The sequence below is a fragment of the Haliotis rubra genome, unplaced genomic scaffold, assembly GCF_003918875.1.
Source record: "Haliotis rubra isolate DU_JTF1 unplaced genomic scaffold, ASM391887v1 Scf428, whole genome shotgun sequence".
Classification (NCBI taxonomy): Eukaryota; Metazoa; Mollusca; class Gastropoda; order Lepetellida; family Haliotidae; genus Haliotis; species Haliotis rubra.
In genome coordinates this window covers 463,658-487,250 of record NW_025767111.1, presented here as the reverse complement: position 1 = coordinate 487,250, position 23,593 = coordinate 463,658, and the positions used below count along the sequence as shown (strand labels likewise).

Here is a 23,593-nt window from a genome sequence, read left to right as displayed (position 1 = left end):
TCGAAGTTTGTGGTGGGGACTGTTCCTGGTTGTACGTAAATACGACAGCGTTGATTTTCATGGCGTTTATACCAGGGTATGTATAACACATCCAGAAGTTGCACCTTTTGTGCGGAAGCATCTCTAAGAAAAACTACGATAATAAGGGTCCCCGAGTCTGGGGCTTTGAGAAAGTTTTTAAAAAACATCCATTGTTTTCCGTATTCAGGACGGGTGACTAGAATGTTAGCTGTTTGATCTGGTAATGGTGTTGCGTAAAATCCATTTTCCTCGATTGTAATAAAACTGTCCAGTAGAACCCCTTTGTTTTTTAGTTCGAGGACATTACGATCCTCATCTGTGATGAGATAGGGGTAGGTCAGGACCAGGTTAATAATCCAGTTTAACTGAGATTCGATGATGACTTCTCGTCGTTTGTACACGTTGTCTTGTAAGCGCATGGTGTACAAGGCGTTTTCCTCGCCAGGCAACCCCGAATCCCCGTGTCCCCGAGATTGGCTAGCGTGATGTTGGGATGATGATGGTTTATCTCGTTTATATATAATGCATTAAGAAATGGTTTTCAATTGGTTATCGGATAATTCCTTGGACGTGCACTTCAAACCCATGAGATGTATGCTGTTGAGTAGGAAATTTTGGTGAGCGATATCGTGTCTTCCACGGTCACGGTGACTCCCTGCAGACTGGTGAAGGCATTAACGTTCACCCGCACGTAAACGGAGCAAACTTGGTATTGTTGTTCAATACGTGAAAGGGATCAAACTCCGCTGGGCCAAACGCCCAGCGGAGTTTGATCCCTTTCACGTTTTCGACGACGTTACGCACCAACGGCGGTTTGCCGAGGTAGCTTGGATTTCTCCGGCAGATTTTCCAGGACGTTTACCAGACTGTCGAATTCCGACACCATCAGCAATCCCACGTTTTGCGTCCCGGGTTTGCTCGACAGCATGTGAGCTACTCTTTGCCTCAACGTGCTGACGATCACGCTGCGTCTTTGCGTTGGGATGTAAGCCACGAGCAGCGTTCCGTTGTTCATGACTTTCGTCAGGTAGTGATCTTTGTTGTCGGTGAAAACGTGGGGAGAGTTGAGTGTGATGTTGAGATTCCAGTCGATTTGGGATGGCACTTATACCCATTTGTTATCGTCGTTGAAGATGAGAGTGTACTGTGTGTTTCTGGAGACGGCCGTGGTCTTGACGTCGTCCAGGTGGAACAGCCTGCCGCAGAACGCTGGGGTTATCCATTCGTCCATTCGTCCTCATCGTTGCGTATCAGGTCGTACCGAGTGTTGTTGACCGCTCCTTCGGTATCGATGAAATCACCTAGGTCGTTGTTCTTACCACCACCACCAGCGGCAGTAGATGGCGGCAGTTCGACGCGTTTGTAAATGCTGTTTTTCAGTTGCAAGGCGTATAGTTTGTCGTCGAATCCAGGTTCGTCGAATCCGTGCGTGTCCTCGAAGTTGGAGATCGCTATGTTGGCGCATTTTCTAATGCCTGTTCCTGGACCTCCAGCATTGTCGTATGTGCAGCGTCGCGCTGAGATATCCTATACTTACGGGATTGTGTTTAATGTCTAAAACCGATATTTTCAATTCCGTGATGTTGCCTCGGATTAATTTCTTGTACTGCTGCGACGAAAATGATTCGGTTCTGCCGTCGTTGGACTTTTCTGTTTTCACTGGCATGGCTCTCAGCAGTGTGGAAGGTCATTCGCCTTGAACATTGTCGGTCGTGCTCGGCTGAACGAGATGAATGCACAGTTCGCAATACGGAACGAGATCGGGTAATTTCATGCCAGTCACGGTGGTTTCCGGTGGTTTGTCGTTCGATGTAAACCCGAGTGTTTTAGCCAACGGCCGACTGAGTCTCAAGTCGTTTTTTCCGTTGTTGGCTAACATGACCGTGCTGTTCGAGTCATTCATTTTGAGTTCGGCTCCCACTAGTTTGAAGATTTCTTCGTTGAGCGAGCACACGCTGTAGTAGCCGTCTGTTATTTGGTTGCAGGCGTTATTGACGAACAGCCTGTTGTTTCTGCCATTGATGTTGGTCCATCACGGGTAGTAGGTGATGTCGCAGAGCACGACTTCGAGCTGACCCTACATGTTATCGATCGTGTGCAGCAGTTGAATGGACTCGCCGCTCATTATTCCAGGAAGTTTCACGTACATATTGAAAAAGTAGATATGTATACTATATATAACAATTCAAATATGTACAAACCGAGAGTGTTTTATTCTAAAAGTGATAATATAAGTGCTACTGATCTCACACAACCGAGTATTGTGGTCAATGCAAAGGATGGTTTACATTTCATAGTTCAGTTCATCGACGTGTTTAAAAATTACGGGTTTTCGGTCAGGAATGTGAAAACGGTACACGCTTGGTTTAACAACCCGATGCAGTTCTGGCAAAATTAATTCAATTTCGCCATGTTGTGCGCGACCACCGGGTGCGGCATGACGTTGAATGACACCCATCATGATGCGCTGAGTCGGTCTGTATTCTCGTTTCACGTGTACTACCAGATGAGACGTATCCTGAAAGAAATCAGTGCCCCGATTCTGCAGGACAAGGCGTGGAATGTCGTAAACAATCCATACGATCGACGTGCGTACGAAAGCGTCTGCGGTAAATTCAAACTAGATCCGAAGACGGTCGATTGGTTTGGGCATTCCCATCATTCACAACTTGTCTTTCGTGGAAGCCAGCAAACAGCTGGTGAAAGATTGGGGTTACAAGTCGTATCATTATGTCACGACGAACGAGTGGAACGATGATTACATGGCTTTCAACGACAGCAAGGATAACCGCGTTTGGAGGTTTGAGCAGGGACCCGTGTACGATTGGAAAATGTTCATGCTGGACACTTCGAAAGAGTTTACTAGTGCCGGTGTCATCAGATTGAACGATTCGATTCGACGCAAACGCATTCCAGCATCGTGGGTCATGAAGGGACGGCTTACAACGTGCAGAAACAGTTCGTGGCTAACGTCGAGGATGCCATTGCTTGACCGGTTGATCTACCAAGTGCCATCAAACGCTATGATGGCTACGTGGGACTGTACATGGCTCCGAGCGACATGCAACTGAGGGTGAACAGTGGGCTACAACAACGAAAGCATCGAAATCTATCAAAAGTTGGGCTTGAACCCGGACGTCAATAACGCGAGTTGAGTCGTGTCGCAGTAAGAAACAGGCATCGTGGCACCTTCACCGGAAGAAGTAGAACCACGATGACAGCAGCAGCAGCTGCCCCCGCACGTGCAGGCAAACAATCAGCGGCACGTCGATCGCAAAACGGCGCTGTTGGTCGGCGGGATCGTGGTCGGACTGTGTCTCATTTGGTTAAAAATTCCTTAGCTGCGACGTACACCAGACCCGGCGACGACGAAAGCCCACAGGTTTTGACCGAGCCACGTGACCGTCTTCAAGAAGAAGCCTTACAACCAGGAAACGATGCTGCCCAAGATGCCAGGCAGCACTTCTGCGGCTTTGCCGGACAGTTTAGCCAGGGCCTCGCCGAGAGATTTATAATGTTTTTTCATCCAGTCTCTGACGTTATCGCCTGATGATGGGCTTGTTGGTTTTGGTGGTGTACCACCACCGCCCGTCAGCGATACGACCAGGATCGATATGATGAAGCCCAAAGCCGTCAGAACGCTGGCGATGGTGATTCCTTGTTCCCGGAACAGAATTCGGATCCTGTCGGCCAAAGTGGTGTCCTCGTTCAAGACTCGGTCGATGGTTTCGTGGACGCGGCTGATTTGTGATCGGAGGGCTTTGTCGTCGTCCACGATCATGAGTTTTCTTTTCTCGCGAGTGATGTGCTCGTCGATTTCGTTCAGTTTACCCATGTTGTTCACGTTTTTAAAGGCTTCGTCTAGACCCCGAATTCGAAACCGGGCAAGGGTTCGTTCGAGTACGTGGTCAATATTCCTTGGAACGCTGGGGCATTTCTCTCGGATCAGCGTCGGCATCACCGAGTTCGTCCGTACGTTTTGCAGATCTCGGACGACCTTCGGCGGAAGTTGTTTGGGTCGTGCGCCGCCGTAATCTTTAGCAGGTTTAGCTCCTTGCGTATCAGTTGACTACCGCCACGGCGACCGGCTAGCGTCGACAGGGCGAGTGGTTTTCTCGTGTGTTTGTTCATGAGATCGACCTCCGAATGAGCTTTCAATCACAGCATCCCTTCATGGCGATTTTGAACCTCGGAAAGTCGCGACCCAATGGTTCGACGTAATTTTTATTGAGCTTTAAAGCATCGTAATACTCGTCCACGGCCTGCTTTAAAAGCTCTTTGCCCACGGTGACGCCCATGAACGAGGTGTCCATGGCTGCTGCTGCATCATCGTCGTCGTTCAGCTGGTGTACGTCGAAATCGTCCATGGGAATATCGTCCCCCATTTTTATATTAAACTTATAAAATATATAGTTTCAATATAAAACAATGTCGCAATACGGACGAAAGCTAGATCCTTTCCGAAGATCGAGAGAACCCATGGGTGTCAAAGCCGTGCGTCAGTCGGTGACGATCACAAACAATCCGAGCACGATCGATCAAAACCAAACGCTGCTGGTGCGATTCCCCAACCTGGGTGCGAACGACGTCATTGTTCCCGGCACGACTCGACTGGCTTTTCAGATCACGTTGGAGTCCGCGAACGACAAACGCACGATCGTGAACAACCTGGGTCGTGCCATCGTCAAGAAAACCACCATCAAAATCAGCGGGAACGAGGTGCTGAGCATCGACGTGTTTTACTTTTACGTGGAGCTCTGGAGAGCCGAGAACGAACGCGATGACATGGCATATCAAGGAATTAGTCGGCACGTCGCGATAAAACGGCAAAAACATTACCGGACCGTGTCAGCGTTAGGTACTTATACCAGCCGGGCGAATACGAGGGAGACAGCCGAAAACGCGCCACCGATCCGATATGGTCTATGAAAACGTACAACATCGACCTGGGCGACATCAAAGACAGCGAACCGAACAAACACACACACACACACACACTTAAAAGTCAATAGTTCAGAAACTATTGCACCGATTTTACTCATATTTTGCATACAACTCAGTAGTAGTATACACAATAGCAGGTCTGTGATGGGGACTTACCCTATCCTTTGGTAAGGACCTGTCACAGAACCGCTATTGTGTATACTACTTCATTATACATGTATAGCCTCGTATCTATTCATAAAGAAGGCCATCCTAAAGTCCTACAGGTCAAGGTCGCACAACTAAGTCCAACGTGAATTTAACGTCATTAAGAGTCATTCATATACATATAAAATAGAGGATTTTGGATGACATGAATAAAGTCTGATATGACTGCAAATAACACCCACTGGTCAGTCAAAACAGGAGTTATATGTGCTAACGACGGAGACCTAGGTGACTGAGGACAGGTGGCGCACCCTGTGTCTTGGAACTGTACAAACTCTTTATATTGTGGTTCAGTTGTGGTAGGGTCGGTGCACTTTCGTACCATTGTGATTTGATAGCTTTAGATTACGACAAGTAATGAGTTCTAGACAGGCAATAGGTAAAATTGATACAGTGTGACTCATCGACTTGGAATGCCAGATAGGTTTGGCCAAGGTGTAAGTGGCCATACACCACCACTCTGGACTTATATATAGACGGGACAAACAACAGTTATATCTCCACGATTTCAAGTTGGGAGTTCAGATTTACAATGTAAAGAGTGCATGTAAAATTGCACAGGCTGATGAAAAGTATGTTGTATATACATGAGACTTTGTATGTAGACTATGAGTTTATTTCTGATACAACTGCAGAAACAAATAAGTCTTTATTAAATACATGAGAATAAATATTATTCATTAAAGATTTTGAAACAATTTATTGAATCTGACAGCTAATGTATTCAGTTTCAAGTTATGTTATATAATTGCGCGGTGCCCATGGTCCGTCCGTCGCTTTGCTGGACGTTAAATTTCGATTACCCTTCCTATACCACTGTTTGGATGAATCTGAAACTTTGAGGCAACGATTTGATACTGCATTCAAATCAAAGGTTGAAAACCCTTCAATCAGTTTCCCAGAAACAACACGATATGTTTAATCTGAACCTTGGGCACGGTGTGCGGAAAGACATGGGATTGCGAAGAAATGAATGAAAAAGATTATATTAACTTTATTTTATGTTTATAACACGGAATCAAAGGTCGTAAGACTTAAATACACCCTTGGTGATTTAAAAATAGAAACAATTATTCCTAGTCGACCCGCCCCGACCTAGAAAAATAGACACTTGTGCACACATTACGGAAACGTCCGATGTGACAGGAAATGCTGTCACTGTGAATATCATTGATGAAGGCGGGATTCTGTTACCGTTTGTCACATCCGCTACACTACACGTGATGTAGGATGACTAGAGATCCGCTGACAGTTGTATGTACAGTGACGCTACGATAAACTGCACTTTCCTATTTTGACCTGTACCATATGGCACATGTTATAGGTAAACATTTGACTTGCCTCGAAACGATACACATATTTATAAATTTTGTGTGTTTAGGCAGTTATCTTTAAACAAGACCGTGTTGCTTTTGTTAGTGTTAGATATACACTTCACCCAAATCTTAAGTTAAGATCCACCGTTGAATGGATGATATTTTGGATCCATGTGACAGAGAGGTGAGGTGAGGTGAAATTGGGTTAAACGTCGTGCTTGAGAATATTTCGCTCATATGACGACATGTGACAGAGAACGGAGAGAGAGAGACATGCTGATATTATGAGTACCCTTCATCTATCCGGTATTTTGTCCAAGTATGTTCTGTGTTCTGGTGAGATACATGTAGTTGTCTTTGTTTAAGGCCCGCAGACACTTATATGGCTGTAAATAATCGAGTTTGGACCAAGCGTTCCAGTGATTGACATCATGGGCACCAATCTACGCAATTAGGATACAATGCCATACATCAACCAGGTCAACGAGCCAACTCACCCGATCCCGTTAGTCCCCTCTTAAGACAAGCATGAGTTGATGAAGATGATAATGACGTTGGAGATACCCGGATGTTTCATCGTCTGAATTGGAATGGCGTGAATCAACTGCTTTGAAACACATTGAGCAGAGAAGACAGAAGACAATAAAATACCTTTCTATTCTCCTGAAATATTCATTCATCTTGGCTCACCTGACAGAAGTTAACTGACGGGGGAACGTTTTTTTTAAAAAAAATATCATGTGTGTATTTTACTAGAACAATTTCATTTATGGTGTATATTTTATAAGAATTGTGGAAAATGATGACCCCCATGCTTACGTTCGTGTGAACTGAAAGGGTGCAGTTTAAGCTTAAACACGAGGAAACATTTTCAGTTGGGGATGTATGAATGAAATGAGGTCATTACCTAGTTGGAATAAGAAACTTTCCCGGAGAATGTAGTCATAGTTAAGAATGTAGTCATAGTTGATTTTACTTGACAAAGAATACTGTATGGTCGGATAAAAGATGTAATTCCTGTGTGTCAGCATAATTATTTTAATTACATCACAAAATCATACTTTTGTGTTTTATCAATAACAATAAGATAAGATGTCAGTATGTCATAATTTTAACTACATATAGTATGACCAGAAATTGAGAATTTTAGGAATATGTTTAATTGGATTTCTAGTATAAACAGCCTTGACCAGCTATCAAGTGCTTGGTTTCATTCAAGAGAGACAACTCCGTTAATCCCTTTTCATTAGTTTGCGAAGATTTATCCCCCTTTGTTTACTTACTAGCAGACGACATTTTAAGTGATCCTCAGTATGGATGATTTAGAGAAGAGGAAGTTGATTTTAGAGTATTATAACAAGGACATCAGATCAGCTAAAGTGATTTCAAGTAGAACAGGCATCCCTTTGTCCACTGTTTATCGTGTTTTGAAAAATATTGCAAATGGATATGGCATTGAGCACCAGGGAGGCGCAGGTAGGCCCAAAAAATTGACTGTCGGTGACAGGAGGCGGCTTGGTATTCTTGTTTCTAAAAACAAACGAATGAGTTTAGAAAACTGAAGGATGGATATGATTGATAGAGGAACGGTGGCTGTCTGTAAGGAGACAATTAGAACTGAGCTGCATGCAATGGGTTGGCAGAAAAGTCGAGGAATTCCATCACCGATCATGAAACGTGAACAAAAGGAGCGAAGGTTGAACTGGTGCTTACAGCATAGAAATTTTAACTGGGACAATGTGATTTTCTCAGATGAAAGTTCTGTGTGGCTGTTTCCCAATACACTGAAATTCTGGACCAAACAAACTGAAAAACCTTTGTATCAGCGCCCAAAGTACAGTCCGAAAGTTAACGTGTGGGGTGGCATATCTGTGTTAGGGGGCAACGCCCCTCTGTGTATTTGAAGGGAATATGAACAGTGAGCGGTACACAGATATTCTCGAGGGACATTTACTTTCATCTGCTCACGTGTTCTATGGAAATGTTTGGATTTTCCAGCAGGACAACGACCCAAAACATCGTTCAAAGCATTCACAGGCCTGGTTTCGGACCCAAAATATGACATTATTAGATTGGCCAAGCTATATCCCTGACCTAAATCCAATAGAAAATGTTTGGGGACTTATGAAGGAAAGTGTCAATAAGAAAAATCTGACAAATATTGCTGAAATGAAAGAAGAGGTGGTCCGATATTGGGACAGCATGGACCATGACTTTCTACCTTCTTTGATCAGTAGTATGCCCCGCCGCATTAAAACCTGCATTGCTGACCATGGTGACTTGACAAAATACTAACTGGTTCACCTGTCTTTGAATCTGGAGTTATGTTCTGCTAATATTCACATTTAATACGTGAGTAATGAGTGAAAAAAATATAAAATTTACAATCTTTAAATTATCAATAATTTCTGGTTGTACTGTAAGTGTGTTATACTATCGTGTTACGGGACACTTGTAATACAAAGTATTCCACCATCTACATTCACCACCTGCTCAAGCCCCTGCCTCATCACGTAACATGTTAATCTCGCCATCTCCTGGAACATAAACCACCTCTACAATAGTCAGGTGTTCCTGTACCTACATTTATGGCGGTTAACGCCCATGGCTGCACCAATGGCATCTTATTCATGACATGTACGAAATCAATAATGTGTGAATATGTATCCGTTGATCGATACGGCATGAGGTAGTTATTCGACAGAGTTACGACAAAGAAAGCTAAGGCTTGCAAGGTCAAGACGGCCTTGCGTCCCGATTGAAGGTCATTAGCCAGTGGCCGATATCATTAATATTGACCAGTGTCATCAGGCTTTACGTCGTCCGATTGTGACCATCCGCCAAAATGATAATGGGTACTTTGTTCAGATGAGCAGGTAGTCATGCTACTCTGCTTTGTTTTGAGAATTACTTTTGATTACAGCAAAATGCAGGATATTGAATTGTACATTTATCAGTACACATCTATTACAAGTTAAAAAGGTCCCAAGATTAGGTTTTTAAAACTTAGAAACCCGTTAGAGATTAATTATGTCCAGCCTGAGTAAACTTAGGCTCAGTATTTTTCGTTACGCTGCTATACTCAGTATCGCAGTGTAAGGAATACTACTGAGCCTAAGTTTACTTAGGCTGAATTATGGCATAATAGTAAACGTTAACGCTTCCCTCCATCTATTTGTTTCTGATTCACTATACAGTTAGTTTTTGTGTCAAGATGTAAAAGAAACACAAAACTTCGTATCTTTATGGCTTCCAGTTCCATATACACACATATATAGCTGGGATATTGCTGAGTGCGGCGTAAAACTAAACTCGCTCACTCGCCTATTACACACATAAGTCTTAAATATATCATTCGAACCCTTCAACTTATACTGATATGATTAGACACAACCACACGAGTGGTTCGTTTTTTGCTACAGTCCGACCGCGAGAGGTGTCGGGTGTAAATACCGTCTCTCGTTCAAACACTATTTCCCGGAAAACAACACAGTAACAGCAGTACTGAATGCAACAGCCCTGACCTAGATCCTGAATGTTGTAATGGTGTGCGGTAATGTGTATTGAAATATGCCGCCAAACCTGTCACTTGTGTCAGTAGAAATCAATACTGCTTTCATTCCACATACAAATAATCTAATCATTCACAACCAACAAAGTATGGACGCTCCATCGAGTGTATAGCCTGCACAGGCTGTATTGTATGCAGCCAACTACTAACAATGAACATGCTTTACGCAAATGATAATCTCATTTCCCCACACTGAATTTGTCGGCATAATCTTTTTCAAAAGAATAATAGATTAATGTTTCCAGGTTGAGGAATATGTATTTTTTAAAATGTGGGCTTGCTTTGAAAAGAAAATATTATACATATTAGTCATACATTCTGGAGAATGTATTGATGCATCGCCAAGTGAACATGTACCTAACATAGTTTGTTAGGCAATAGGCATGAACATGTCAGTGGCCAGAAAACACCTTACAGGATCTGCTAAAGACTAATAAGTTCAAGTTTTAGCAAGTCGACGTGTGATGTCAGAAAGCTGCTGTTACATAACAAACTCTTAACATTTCATCCTGAGATGGTGGTTAATTATCCCGAGCAGATTAAAAATTCATCAACAGAGTAATAGTAATTGAGATGGTGAAATATTTGAAATCAATGAACCATTGACACTGACACAAACAACAGTTCTAGGTCACTGTGACCTAGTCGGTGCAAGGTCGTCATGACCTTGTAGTCACTAACTGCTTAATGTTTTGCGAACACCCGGTTTCGTCACCATTTGATTGTGATATAGTCGGAATTCTATAATGGACTCGGCCTTTTTTGGAGAATTTTGAAGAATATGAAAACATTTCCTGTCTTTTTGTTAAATGAATAGTTATAATAGTGTCCTGATCTAAATGAATTTATTGTTGACTTTGCCACGAACTAATTCCTAAAATATTAAAGGCGCCGACAGTACATTATCAGGCGATAAAATACACTTTTTTGTATTACGTCACACTGCATTGGCGTCATTACGCCATTCTCGACTGCCCCCTCGTTATGAAACGTACGCAAGCAAGCAAGCATCCTCTTACATTGACTATAATAGTTCAGGGCAAAGGTGTACTTTGTTACACTATAAATGGGGGTAGTGCGAACTGTATTTACCTATTACTGAATATAATGGAAAAATGTCATTTCAGCGTGTTGAACTGTCGCATAGGCAAGAAGAAGCACCACCCCCGTTTAATCATAATAAAGTTGAAAAACATTGCTTCCCGATGAAATAGGAATATTTCTCTTTTTGTACATTATATTCATTTATCTTCCTAAGGAATCATGGCTATCATTGCATACCCACTTCATGTGGGTGGATTGGCTTTAGGCGGGGTGGGTATGCAGGTTTCACAAATCTATCCTTGTGTAAATGTATGATTCCTGGAATGGTGCAGTCAGACCAAAAACACAAACCGGGATTCGAACATTGGTTTCTGGCACGAAGTACGTGAACATGACTTTCTGAATACACACGGTCATACCTACAGAACCACAAGACGCCAACACTGGTTGAAACGTTCTGATCTCATGGATGTCCTTTGATTCAGAAATTGTACCCCTACAGAGAACCAAGGATTGGTCTCTGCATAGAGCACCCCTAGGCTGATCCATCACTCCTTGTTATCAAGAATGCTAGATCTGTTAAGTTGTATTCCGGGGTTAATCTGGACATATTTCAACAATTCTCATGTAATACGAACGGACTGGCGTCATGGATAAAGGTAGCACAACAGCAATTCGCATTCATTTCTTTTCATTTTCATTATTACCTTGCATACGACCAACTTGTAGTAGTACCTAGAAATGATGAATTGCCATCTAACGTTCTAGTTTGACCAACTAGATTCCAAATATTCGCAGATTGATTTCGGTTAATCTGAATTTTAAAAAGTCAAAATGCGAATGAAACTGCTGAGGTACAGAAGCTCACCTTATCGTTGAATTGAAAATACATAGTCTAACGTACGTATTCATCACGACCTAGAAGGCTGACCCAATTCTTCTTCTTAAACAAAGACCTTCAAGTCTGTGTACCTGATTGTTTCAGATATAATTTACGACACTCCAACCATAATTTTATTTTACACTTACAGAAGGTTAAAGTAAAAATAGGACAAAGGTTTCTAGGAATAGGAAACGCGTAGTTCAACAGGAAGGTTTACAAATATTACGTACCAGCTGTGATGTATTAAGTACACACAGACCTGTTTATAGTCAGATCATATATACAGCAATCAAACACTGTGAATAACAATAGAACTTGACAACTTTTTGAAAAGTGAAAATGTTAAACTGTCTTTAACGCAAGGAAAATAACAGTGTATATACCATGCGTGTCCACTATTAGCGTTGATAAAGGCGGGGAAGCTGTGGCGCGTTAAGGATACAAGAAGACTGAAAAAACTACTGACTGAACCGAGCTCGCGATACCAGCTGGTTCGGGTTCCGTTGTAGGCGTCTCTCTCCATCACCTCCCAGGCATGTACTAAAGGAAGTTTGGAGAAACAGGCCGGATATAGCTGCACAGTGGCTCCAAACGTCTGTAACAACAGGTGCAAAATGTGGGCGCGTAGTGTAAAGTTGCAACGTAACATTACGTTGCACCAAGGGTAGATTTTGACCCCGAACCATGTCTCTCTGGTAGCATTCGCCTTTCAAATTGCCATTTACTATGAATAATTGTGGTCTCCGGCGAGTTGTGATGCCACCACCATACCATCACACTTACATGGACGACGTTGAGTAACGCAGGGGTTGCTAAAACGTTCTCCCCGAAGCTTGTAGAGCATTGTACGACCATCGGAGCTGTCCAGGTTAAACTCCCCTGTGAAAGACGCTGTCTACAACCAACCTATGAGTGACCGACGGTGACGGGAAAGTACCGATGGGGTATCGCAAGATATCAGGGCCAGATATTGGGCTCCCTCAACCGGATACATACGGTTCTACCATTACCTGGTCTTGAACCAGGAATAGTCCGTGCCGTTAATGTGGAAGTTTGGTAGCGATTCCACAGATGCTCTAATAGACTATGGTTGTCTTGTTGACCTAACCTCAAACGTGGATTCTCAACCCATGGCAAGTCATGAGTGCTGCCCTGGTGTAGATAACGCCTCCAAAGACTTATTGCATTTGGATGAAAGATACAATGTCTCCTGTTTACAGCATACTCACAGCATGTTGCCTTGGTTTTCTATAAGGTGTGTCACTGCAGAACATTCACTTACGCAGTCTAAGTAAACTTAGCCTCAGTAATATTCGTTACACTGCTATACTGAAGTTGTTTCATGAGCACCTGATGGTGTGTTGGGATGATGACAGGTGTATTTATGAACCGGGAAATATTCAGCCTGCTTGGAGTGTAATGTCTTTAAGTTTAATAATTGCATGAGCTGGCATAACAATTCAAAGTTCTTTGGGGATATCACAAAAAGTGCAACTTGGACATTTATAAACTAACAAAGTAAAATCACCTGTCCATATACTCTGAACAGTCGGTCAACTTATTGGTTAAATGGAGTCATATGATAGTTTATATATGTTGGTGTACAGACTCTCCTCCTAGTCAGCTGCCAGGCGGGTGGGCTTTCAACAGTACTTCAGTGGATCATTGTCTTCAGTTACTAGTTATTCACAAAAGGAGGCACAGTATGGTGAATGTATTGATTTACTTAGAGATGGTCTGATCAACAACAGATGTGGGTACAAACATGATTCATGGAGTCAATGCTATTCACATGACAGAGTCAGTATTTTCAAAAACTTCTGCAGAAAGATTGTACATATTATATATGCATGAAAGCTGAGCTTCCTTAAAAACAAACACATGTCTAACTTTTGTACAGGAATAAAACTGAGGTAAAATGCCTGCCATTACTCCCATCAGCTTTACAGAGTTGCAGGAACCTGGTAACTACACTATGTGGGTTTGTTGGTGTCTCGGTGGCCATGCTCCGTGCGATAATCTATGTGAAGATCACATATAACAACCTTGTCTTTGCTTCTCATAATTCCTGTGTAACCTTTCAATTTACATTGACAGAAAATGTCCATATATAATAACAAATGTTCATTCTTGTATTCCAAAACCTGTCATTCCTTAATTTGAACAAGCACTTTACAGTAGAGCCTTGTAGATTATCCTCCTTGTATAGAGGAGCCAAAACTGATGGCACAATGGAATGACCCCAGAACTCATTCCTGAAGTGTCTGTGTGAATAGGCTGCCTGTTGCATGAGGCCTTCAAGTGACATGGATGTGTGTCTACCAGACCTCAGGCTCCTCAAACATCTTCTTGGCTTTCTTGTCACTGCAGGAATCTGCAACAGCAACAACACACACTGCTCCATCACCTGCAGCAACATTCAACCTGGCTTATGGGTTCTTTTATGCTAAAACAAACAACTGGTGAAAAGGAAACTGCCATATCATAAGTTCTTTTATCATATACCACATCAAGGGAAGTAACTCTAAAATGAACTAGGCTTTGTCTATTGAAGTTTCGAGCGTTTGCATGCATTCATTCCGTACCAGTTTAGTAGCCGGGCAATACAACTGATATGGATATTCGGCCCAAGGGCTAATATGGCTGATATGGAGGATATGCATTTTTGGCCTGGGTGGTCAATATGGACATATGCCGGCAGCCAGTATTACATGTGCAAATGGTCCATATTATTCATAGGTATATGATAAATGTAGTTATGGACTGGCATCTGTGAGATTTACGAATGTGTTTAAGCCTACGTTAATCCAACCTTATATTAATCCAATCAAACAGCAAGTTGCACCCCAAGTTTGACATAAATCAAATGAGTAGAACTCTTAACCATAGCAATGACAACTCACTGGATGTACAGGATGCAATTGCTAGAGTTTGAATGACTTATTGTTACTGGTATCTACTGGTTAAAACTGCTGCTCAATAAATCATGGTGAACAGGGTGTTGTTTGCTTTTATACTTAAGTTGGTATTTCTGCTATCCAACGTGATGCCTTGAAACATAATTGTGATGTTTAGCAATGCTAGCAAAGACCACTTTCATTTTTCACATTTAATTTTACTCTCACATTAATCTCAAAATTGACAGTACAACTCCATATTGGTATTGTTCGTATCACCTACAATACAAGTGTTTATTTGTCAGACTGAAGAAAAGCAATGAGTTTCATCTCCATCATCAGTGGAAGTGCAGGTGGTGAAGCCTTGTGGTTACAAGGACTCACTCATACCCAAGGACGTGATTTCCAACACCTGAAGCCTTTTCTGGTGGCCATAGTCATGATATTGCTGTTATAATACTAACTGCGGTTTCAGTAAACTCTAGGTTACCTGGTGACTCGCATCCAGAGTTGGTCTCCATCTTCTCCTTCCCAGCATCCACCTTCTTCACTTCGCCCCCCTCCGGACCTGTCGTTGACCTGGAAACAGTCATCATTAACAGTCAAACATTGTACAAGTCCCTATCATTGGTTCCCTTTCAAACTTGAGGCTTTCAAACTCGAAAATTTGCAACTTTCATAAAAATCTAATACACCAATAGAATATATTCTGCACATCACTTTCTGCACAAGGGAAAACCTAAAAATCTCTGTGAACATTATATTTGAAGCAAATGGTATGTCAGTTTCAGATGTTACACACTGCTTTGAAGATTTCCATGATTCATGGTAAATGTGAGATTTGAACCAACAGGCCAACAGATCGTAAGGGATGCAACTCTATACTCAAAGATGAGGAGCCACAGAGTTAGACCAATGGGCCTTGATTATTGAGGTAGAAAATATCTCCCTAAAACATCTGACCACCATTTGACAGACTTCCTCCAAAATATAGTTCAGCTTCCCAAAGAAACACCTAGGTCACCTAGAACCCCAAAGACAATCAAATCTTTCAATCAAAGGTTGTGTCAGATCAAATCTTTCAATCAAAGGTTGTGTCAGATCAAATTTCCGACCAGTTCATCAGTGTCCCGTGTACTAAAGTTTTGGTTCGAGTGACCAAAACATACAGATTTCAGAATCTCATAAACAAACTTAAATGGACAGTTATAAGTGTAAATAATAAAGGCTGCACACTTTGGAATACAGAAAACCCCTGGATCTGCACACGAAAGGGTGTATCCTCAAAGGAACATAACTCACATGGGCTTACTTTCCCTGAAAATGAAATCTGTGAATCATTGTGATAAAGAAAGGATACCAATTCATCTTAGAAAGCCAACATCCTGTTGGTTCAAGAGCTCATGCATCCTTCATTCTATGCAGGGGTTGTCAAATGTTCAGCTGTAAGGTATCAGATAACCTAGCTGAGGTTCACGAGAATTCCCCTCAGTGGACCCCCTGTTGATGATGGAATATAGATATCTACCATTTAAATGAAGCAACAGTGATATTCTTACTCTGCAGCTGGAGATATCCTGGGTTTCTTTGAATTTTCTGCATCATCAGAAGTATGTTTGCGTTTCCGTGGCAGCAGAGAAAATGGTGATTGTGCTGCTTGTTTCTTGAAGTCTTCATATGTCATCACCTTCACAGAGTCATCTTCTCCCTTCACCAGGCCTTGGACAGCTGATGGGTTAAAGAGATGAGATTCATCATAGCAGTAGACATCAATATAGAGAGGGATAATGGTAGTGTGGAGTGGAGTGGAGTGGAGTGGAGTGGACAGTTGACCACAAGAACTGTTAAGCTACTGTCTGAGTAAGTGTTGACCAACCTGCAGGAACTGGTAAGTTATTGTCTAAGTACACGGTTGACCGACCTACAGGAGCTGGTAAGTTATTGTCTAAGTACACGGTTGACCGACCTACAGGAGCTGGTAAGTTATTGTCTAAGTACACAGTTTTCTGACCTGCAGGAGCTGGTAAGGTTATTGTCTAAGTACACAGTTGACCAACCTGCAGGAGTACTGTCTAAGTAGACAGTTGACTGACCTGTAGGAGCTGGTAAGTTATTGTCTAAGTACACGGTTGACCAACCTGCAAGAGCTGGTAAGTTATTGTCTAAGTACACAGTTGACTGACCTGCAGGAGCTGGTAAGTTATTGTCTTAGTACACGGTTGACCAACCTGCAGGAGTACTGTCTAAGTAGACGGTTGACCGACCTGCAGGAGCTGGTAAGTTATTGTCTAAGTACACGGTTGACCAACATGCAGGAGTTGGTAAGTTATTGTCTAAGTACACGGTTGACCAACCTGCAGGAGCTGGTAAGGTAATTGTCTGAGTAAATGTTGACCGACCTGCAGGAGCTGGTAAGTTATTGTCTAAGTACACGGTTGACCAACCTGCAGGAGCTGGTAAGCTATTGTCTAAGTACACAGTTGACCAACATGCAAGAGCTGGTAAGTTATGGTCTAAGTACACAGTTGACCAACCTGCAGGAGCTGGTAAGTTATTGTCTAAGTACACGGTTGACCAACCTGCAGGAGCTGGTAAGTTATTGTCTAAGTACACAGTTGACCAACCTGCAGGAGCTGGTAAGTTATTGTCTAAGTACACGGTTGACCAACCTGCAGGAGCTGGTAAGTTATTGTCTAAGTACACAGTTGACCGACCTGCAGGAGCTGGTAAGTTATTGTCTAAGTTCACAGTTGACCTACCTGCAGGAGCTGGTAAGTTATTGTCTAAGGACACGGTTGACCTACCTGCAGGAGCTGGTAAGTTATTGTCTAAGTACACAGTTGACCAACCTGCAGGAGCTGGTAAGTTATTGTCTAAGTACACAGTTGACCAACCTGCAGGAGCTGGTAAGTTATTGTCTAAGTACACGGTTGACCAACCTGCAGGAGCTGGTAAGTTATTGTCTAAGTACACAGTTGACCAACCTGCAGGAGCTGCTAAGTTATTGTCTAAGTTCACAGTTGACCAACCTGCAGGAGCTGGTAAGTTATTGTCTAAGTACACAGTTGACCAACCTGCAGGAGCTGGTAAGTTATTGTCTAAGTACACAGTTGACCGACCTGCAGGAGCTGCTAAGTTATTGTCTAAGTTCACAGTTGACCTACCTGCAGGAGCTGGTAAGTTATTGTCTAAGGACACGGTTGACCTACCTGCAGGAGCTGGTAAGTTATTGTCTAAGTACACAGTTGACCGACCTGCAGGAGCTGGTAAGTTATTGTCTAAGTACACAGTTGACCAACCTGCAGGAGCTGGTAAGTTATGGTCTAAGTACACAGTTGACCAACCTGCAGGAGCTGGTAAGTTATTGTCTAAGTACACGGTTGACCAACCTGCAGGAGCTGGTAAGTTATTGTCTAAGTACACAGTTAACCAACCTGCAGGAGCTGGTAAGTTATTGTCTAAGTAGACGGTTGACCGACCTGCAGGAGCTGGTAAGTTATTGTCTAAGTACACGGTTGACCGACCTGCAGGAGCTGGTAAGTTATTGTCTAAGTACACGGTTGACCAACCTGCAGGAGCTGGTAAGTTATTGTCTAAGTACACAGTTGACCAACCTGCAGGAGCTGGTAAGTTATTGTCTAAGTACACGGTTGACCAACCTGCAGGAGCATTGTCTTTCCTGAACAGGGCAGCAAAGGCTGAAGTTTCATTGATCCATGACAGGGACACACCACCTACAGTGTACACAGATCATGTTATGATGATAAAGCACATGTATGATATACACACTCTGTGATGAAACTTTAACAAGTAAGTGAATATAGTTTTATCTATATCAGATGCCAGGACATATCTTTAATCTGTACCACACAATTCAGTGATGAACAGTGTGTTGTCAAAGAAACATGAGGAAAGGCTTCAAACACGACTCTACATTGCACCTTCAGTATGAAAGTGAGGGTATCACATGATAGTTACCGTCACAGTGAAGGGTCTGGAATACTCACCATATGGAGCAAACAGGCCGACGATGTCATGTGACTTCCACTCCTTAGGGAAGGTGACATGAAACACATGTTCTCTCGCCGCCGGGATCACTGCAAGAAAGTGGGGATAACTTACTTCACGGCACATACTGTCACAACCACATTAACTCTATAGTGTTGAGACTGTGCTAGGATCATACTGTCTTAAATGATATATCCAGTCATGTTGGCTTGAGTTAGTGGGATGGTAGGTTATACTTGGGTTCAGGGCCGTACTCACCATCTGGTCCAGTCAGGTTGAGATAGGGGATGTCATGGACCCTCATCATGAACAGCCTGTAACAAAAGATCACATCCACATACAATTTATAAGAAAGCAAAGAATGTTTAATGATGGTCTCAGTGTCCGATGTTCTGTAAGCAACTAGAGGCAGTGTTCGAAATAGCCACTGGCCTGCTAGCCCGTGGCTAGTAAAAATCCAGTCGGGCCAGTAAATCTCCACAGTTACTGGCCCGACTGGCTAGTGAATTATCATTTTGTAAATACATGTATATCACTCTCTCCAACTTGTTAAGTTATAATACACTTGTTATAATAAATCATGCAAGATTATGGCCTGATAAAAATGTTCATCTTATTAGCAGCTTAATGATGAAACTTGTGTCTACATTCAAATTTCGGGCCAGTGAATAATTTTGTGGGCTAGTAACTTTCAGACATATCTAGCCCGTCTGGTTTGCAAAATTTTAAAACTGTTTTGCACACTGACTAGTGGGTGTCACAGAGAAAAAATTCATAACTTTGTATGAGGTATTTGAATGTCCATGTGAAAAATGTAATTTTCTGACAAAAATTGATATTTTATACTTATCCTGACTCATGCTGATTATGCTTGTCTCCTTCCTCTTGCGAATGATAGTGGAACACTTGAAATCCCTTGAAGTTCCATTTAAGAAAGCGGACGTAAAATCACTCACCCAGAGTAGCGTCCCTTTCCTCCCTTGGTCACATGATCGGCCATATTTGTCACTCTCTCCGTATGTAAGCCCGACACCCGGATTTACAGGGAAATCCAGAGTGCCATAAGAGGGGAGGTTGGGAGGGCTAACCTCATGAGTCAGGATAAGTATAAAATATCAATTTTTGTCAGAAAATTACATATTTTTCCTTATCCTGACTCATGCTAATTATGCTTGCAGAATCTGTCGGAAATGGTGGTGGGTCAGGCCACATTCTGGATTCACTAGTTGTAGATTTACGTCCTGTATTACCCCCCTTGGGAACTTATGACGGCACTGTTGAAGATTCTTTCAACTTCTCTCTGATGAGTCTGGGGGGACCGCAACTTGTCAGATTTCTTCCGAAACTTCTGACATTTTCGTGTGGATTTTAGATATACTAATAGTCCATTAGTTATCTATTGCAACTCCATCTCTTGATGCATGCATCAAATGGAGATGTGACCCTTCTTCATGTACGAGTATGTCCTATACAAGTACAGGGTCTATCACTCATGCTAGTCTGTCCTAGACGTGTGCATGGACTTATAGCCATTGCTCTCCAGAGCGTTGGTTTTCACAAGTCATGTGATAAAGGGGTGAGCTTCTCAGCGCCTTTGTGGAACCGTTAATTGTTGAGCTACAACAAGTGGCCCAAACTGGTGATTGCCTGAGACGTCTTCAGTGGCAATGTCTCTGAGGTAGTGGTTGGCAAACACCGTGTTCGATCTCCAAAAGCAGCCCTCCATTATAGTTGTAATCGGGCAGTTTCCATGCAGAGCAAGTGTTGATGCCAGGGCTCTGACTTCATGTGGATTTGAGGCTCGTGGAGGCTCAAGTCCTGCTGCTTTATAGGCCCTTAGTATAACGGCTCTCATCCAGATCGATATCGTTGTCCGTGAGACTTCCGTGGGCGTCTCAGTGGATAAGGGGATGAATAGGCGCTTGAATTTTCGTCTCCTTGTATTAGTTCTTCGTAAGTAGACTTTAAGTGCTCTGGCTGGGCATAAGGATAGATCCTCTGTATCCTGGGGCCAAAGGACTGTAGATAGTGCTGGGATGTGGAACTGTCTGTCTGGCTGACCGGGCAGTTGGTTCTTGGCGATAAAATCCCATCTCAGTCCCAGATGTACGATGTCACGATGTCTTGATTCCAGAGCTAGTATTTCTGACATCCTTGCAGCTGTTGCTAGGGCGATCAGGAACAGCTTTTTTCTGAGTTAGAAGTTCAAAGGAGGCTCGTAGGCATCACTGGTGAGATGTTGTAAAACTATGTTGAGATCCAAGGCAGGAGCCTTAAATTTCTTTGGTTGGTCTTCCAACTTGAACCAGCGTAGTAGTGCCAGAATCTCTGGTACTTTGGTCAGCTTGATACCCGTTTTCATGGTGATAACTGTACTGAGGGCAGCTAAGTACGTTGAGAGTGTTGAACCTTTTAAGTGTCTCGTCTGTTGTAGATGACATAAGTATTCCGCCACTTGAGGGTGTGTTGCTTTCACCACTGTAAAGCCTTTCCTCTTTGCATATTGTTCAAATCTCTGCCACTTGTCGTCGTACACGTTGCGAGTTGATCTGCGTAGAGCTAGTGTTACTGCTTTCACTGCTCTGGCGGAGTACCTTCTAGTCTTCAGGCAAGCTTTAATACGCTCCACGCGTGTAGCTGGAAAAGTGTCAGGTTCTCGTGAGATTGCTTGGTGTGTAGATGGACGAGTAGGTTCGACCACTCTGGTAGTTTCAGGGTAGGAGTTCAGAGTTCTTGTATGAGGACAGGAAACCATACCCTCGCTGGCCAGTAGGGCGCAACCAATATCAGTTGCAACGTAGTCGTCTGCTTGATTTTCTGTAGTACTTGTGGTAGTAGTGCAGGAGGCGGAAACGCGTGAGCGTTTAGTCCTTCCCATGAGATGCTTAGAGCATCTGTTGCCCATGCCTGAGGATCTGGAATCGGTGAGACGAACCTTGGTAGCTGTTTGTTGAACTTTGTTGAATATTAGTGGGGATCCTAAAGTCTGTCGGATGAACTGGAATGCTTCTGGATGGTTGTAGTGGACGAGATAGAGCATCTGCTATGACATCCTTTGCTCCCGGAATGTGGCATGCCTTCATGTAGATGTTCAGGTCGTCGACTATGCTGAACAGGAGAAAGCTGAGTTGTAGCAGACTTCTTGATCTTGTTGACCCTTGTTTGTTGATGTAAAACGGCACTGTGGAGTTGTCTGTGTGTACCATGGGTCTTGCGTTCTTTAGTACGCTGGACCAATGTTGTAAAGCGTTGATTATTGCTTTCATCTCCAACAGATTTATGTGAGACTTTTGATCCTGACTCGACCACTTCCCTGCTGCCACTTTGTTGTTGAAGTGTGCACCCTATCCTTGTAGGGAGGCATCCACGTAAAGATGAGTGTTGCAAACCGGCTCTGATAAAAAGGTCCCTCCGCAAATGTTCGACTTCCGAGTCCACCATAGGAGATATGGTTTCAGGCTGTCCGGTAGTATGAACGGATCTAGGCTGTCTAGGTGGGCGTTCACAAATACTTGTAGTGGGAGCCACTGTAATCTCCCTCTGCGAGTCTTGAGCTGAGGTGAGTAGACTGAGTATGCTTTGCCAAGCACGTAGTGTCAACGGAGAGAGCAATGCTTGAGATATCATCTGTTGTATTTTGACCCAACGATCCTCTGGAACGACTATACGATTCACTGGTGTGATGAGTCGAATTCCTAGGAATTGCAGATCTTGTTTCGGCTCCAGTTCCGACTTGAGGAGATTCACTAGCCATCCTAGTTGAGTGAGCAGCCTGATGGTGAAGTCTAGTTGCAGTCTGAGTTGACTGGGATCTTGATGAGCTTGAATGCCGTCGTCCAGGTAGAAAGCACTGCGTAGACCTCGACGATGTAGATATGTGACGATGGGCTTGGTCACTCAAGTAAACAACCAGGGGTCCGACAATATTCCAAACAGTAGAACCTTCCACTGGAAGTGATGTCCGTTGAAAAGGAAAGGTAGGCATTTCCTTGAGTCTGGATGTATCGGGATGTGGAGATACGCATCTTGCAGATCTATGCTGGTGAGGTAGTCTGCTGGACGAACGAGATGTCGGAGCTGAGGTAGATGTATCATCTTGAATTTTGCTGGTCTGCGTAGATACTCCCGGTTGAACTTCCTCATGTTGCAGATGAGCCGAAATTTCTCCTTGGAATTCTTCTTCGGTACCAGGAAAATTGGGGAGTAGAACCCGGGCGTGATGAGATCTTGATCTATCTCTTCTACTGCCTCTTTGTCGAGTAGGGTCATGATAGCGTCGTCCAGTTTCTCTATCTGGTCGGCTGCGTAGTTGAAGGCCATCGGGTTGCTTGTGAGCGGCGGATTGGCTTCCAACTGTATCTTGTAACCTCTGCACAATATCTGGGATATGTAGTCGTCCTGTAGTATCCCCCAATTCTCCCAGTACCATTAAAGACGTCCACCCACTGTCGAAGGTTGCACAGGAACGGCTGGGGGTGGAAGACTCCAGTCGTTCCGAACCTAGCCTTCAGCGCTTGATTCCTCTTGCACCCCTGGGTGCTCGGCCTCTTCCAGGGCTACCTCTAGGAGCTCCGGTTGGGCGACGAAAGGAGCCTCTTCCTCCTTTCATACTGGCATACTTCTTTTCTCTGGCTCTCTGGACTCCTGCAAACTTAGATTTGTTGGAGTAGCGTTGGGATGTCTGACGAATCACGTTAGCCAA

The 23,593-nt window shown here is 43.3% G+C and overlaps 1 protein-coding gene across 2 annotated transcripts in view; it reads right to left on the bottom strand.

Moving 5' to 3' along the window:
- Positions 1–13,690: 13,690 nt before the first annotated feature.
- The window catches only part of LOC124288885 (poly(A)-specific ribonuclease PARN-like), a 37,811-nt gene continuing 27,908 nt past the window's right edge, over positions 13,691–23,593 (bottom strand). For both annotated transcript variants that reach the window (XM_046725465.1, XM_046725466.1), the window contains 6 exons: positions 19,150–19,205; positions 18,891–18,980; positions 18,543–18,617; positions 16,443–16,611; positions 15,374–15,462; positions 13,691–14,360 (listed from right to left, as the gene is read on the bottom strand). In XM_046725465.1, the coding sequence (XP_046581421.1) occupies positions 14,305–14,360; positions 15,374–15,462; positions 16,443–16,611; positions 18,543–18,617; positions 18,891–18,980; positions 19,150–19,205 (535 nt within the window). In that variant the 3' untranslated portion in view covers positions 13,691–14,304. The remainder of the gene's footprint in view (positions 14,361–15,373; positions 15,463–16,442; positions 16,612–18,542; positions 18,618–18,890; positions 18,981–19,149; positions 19,206–23,593) is intronic.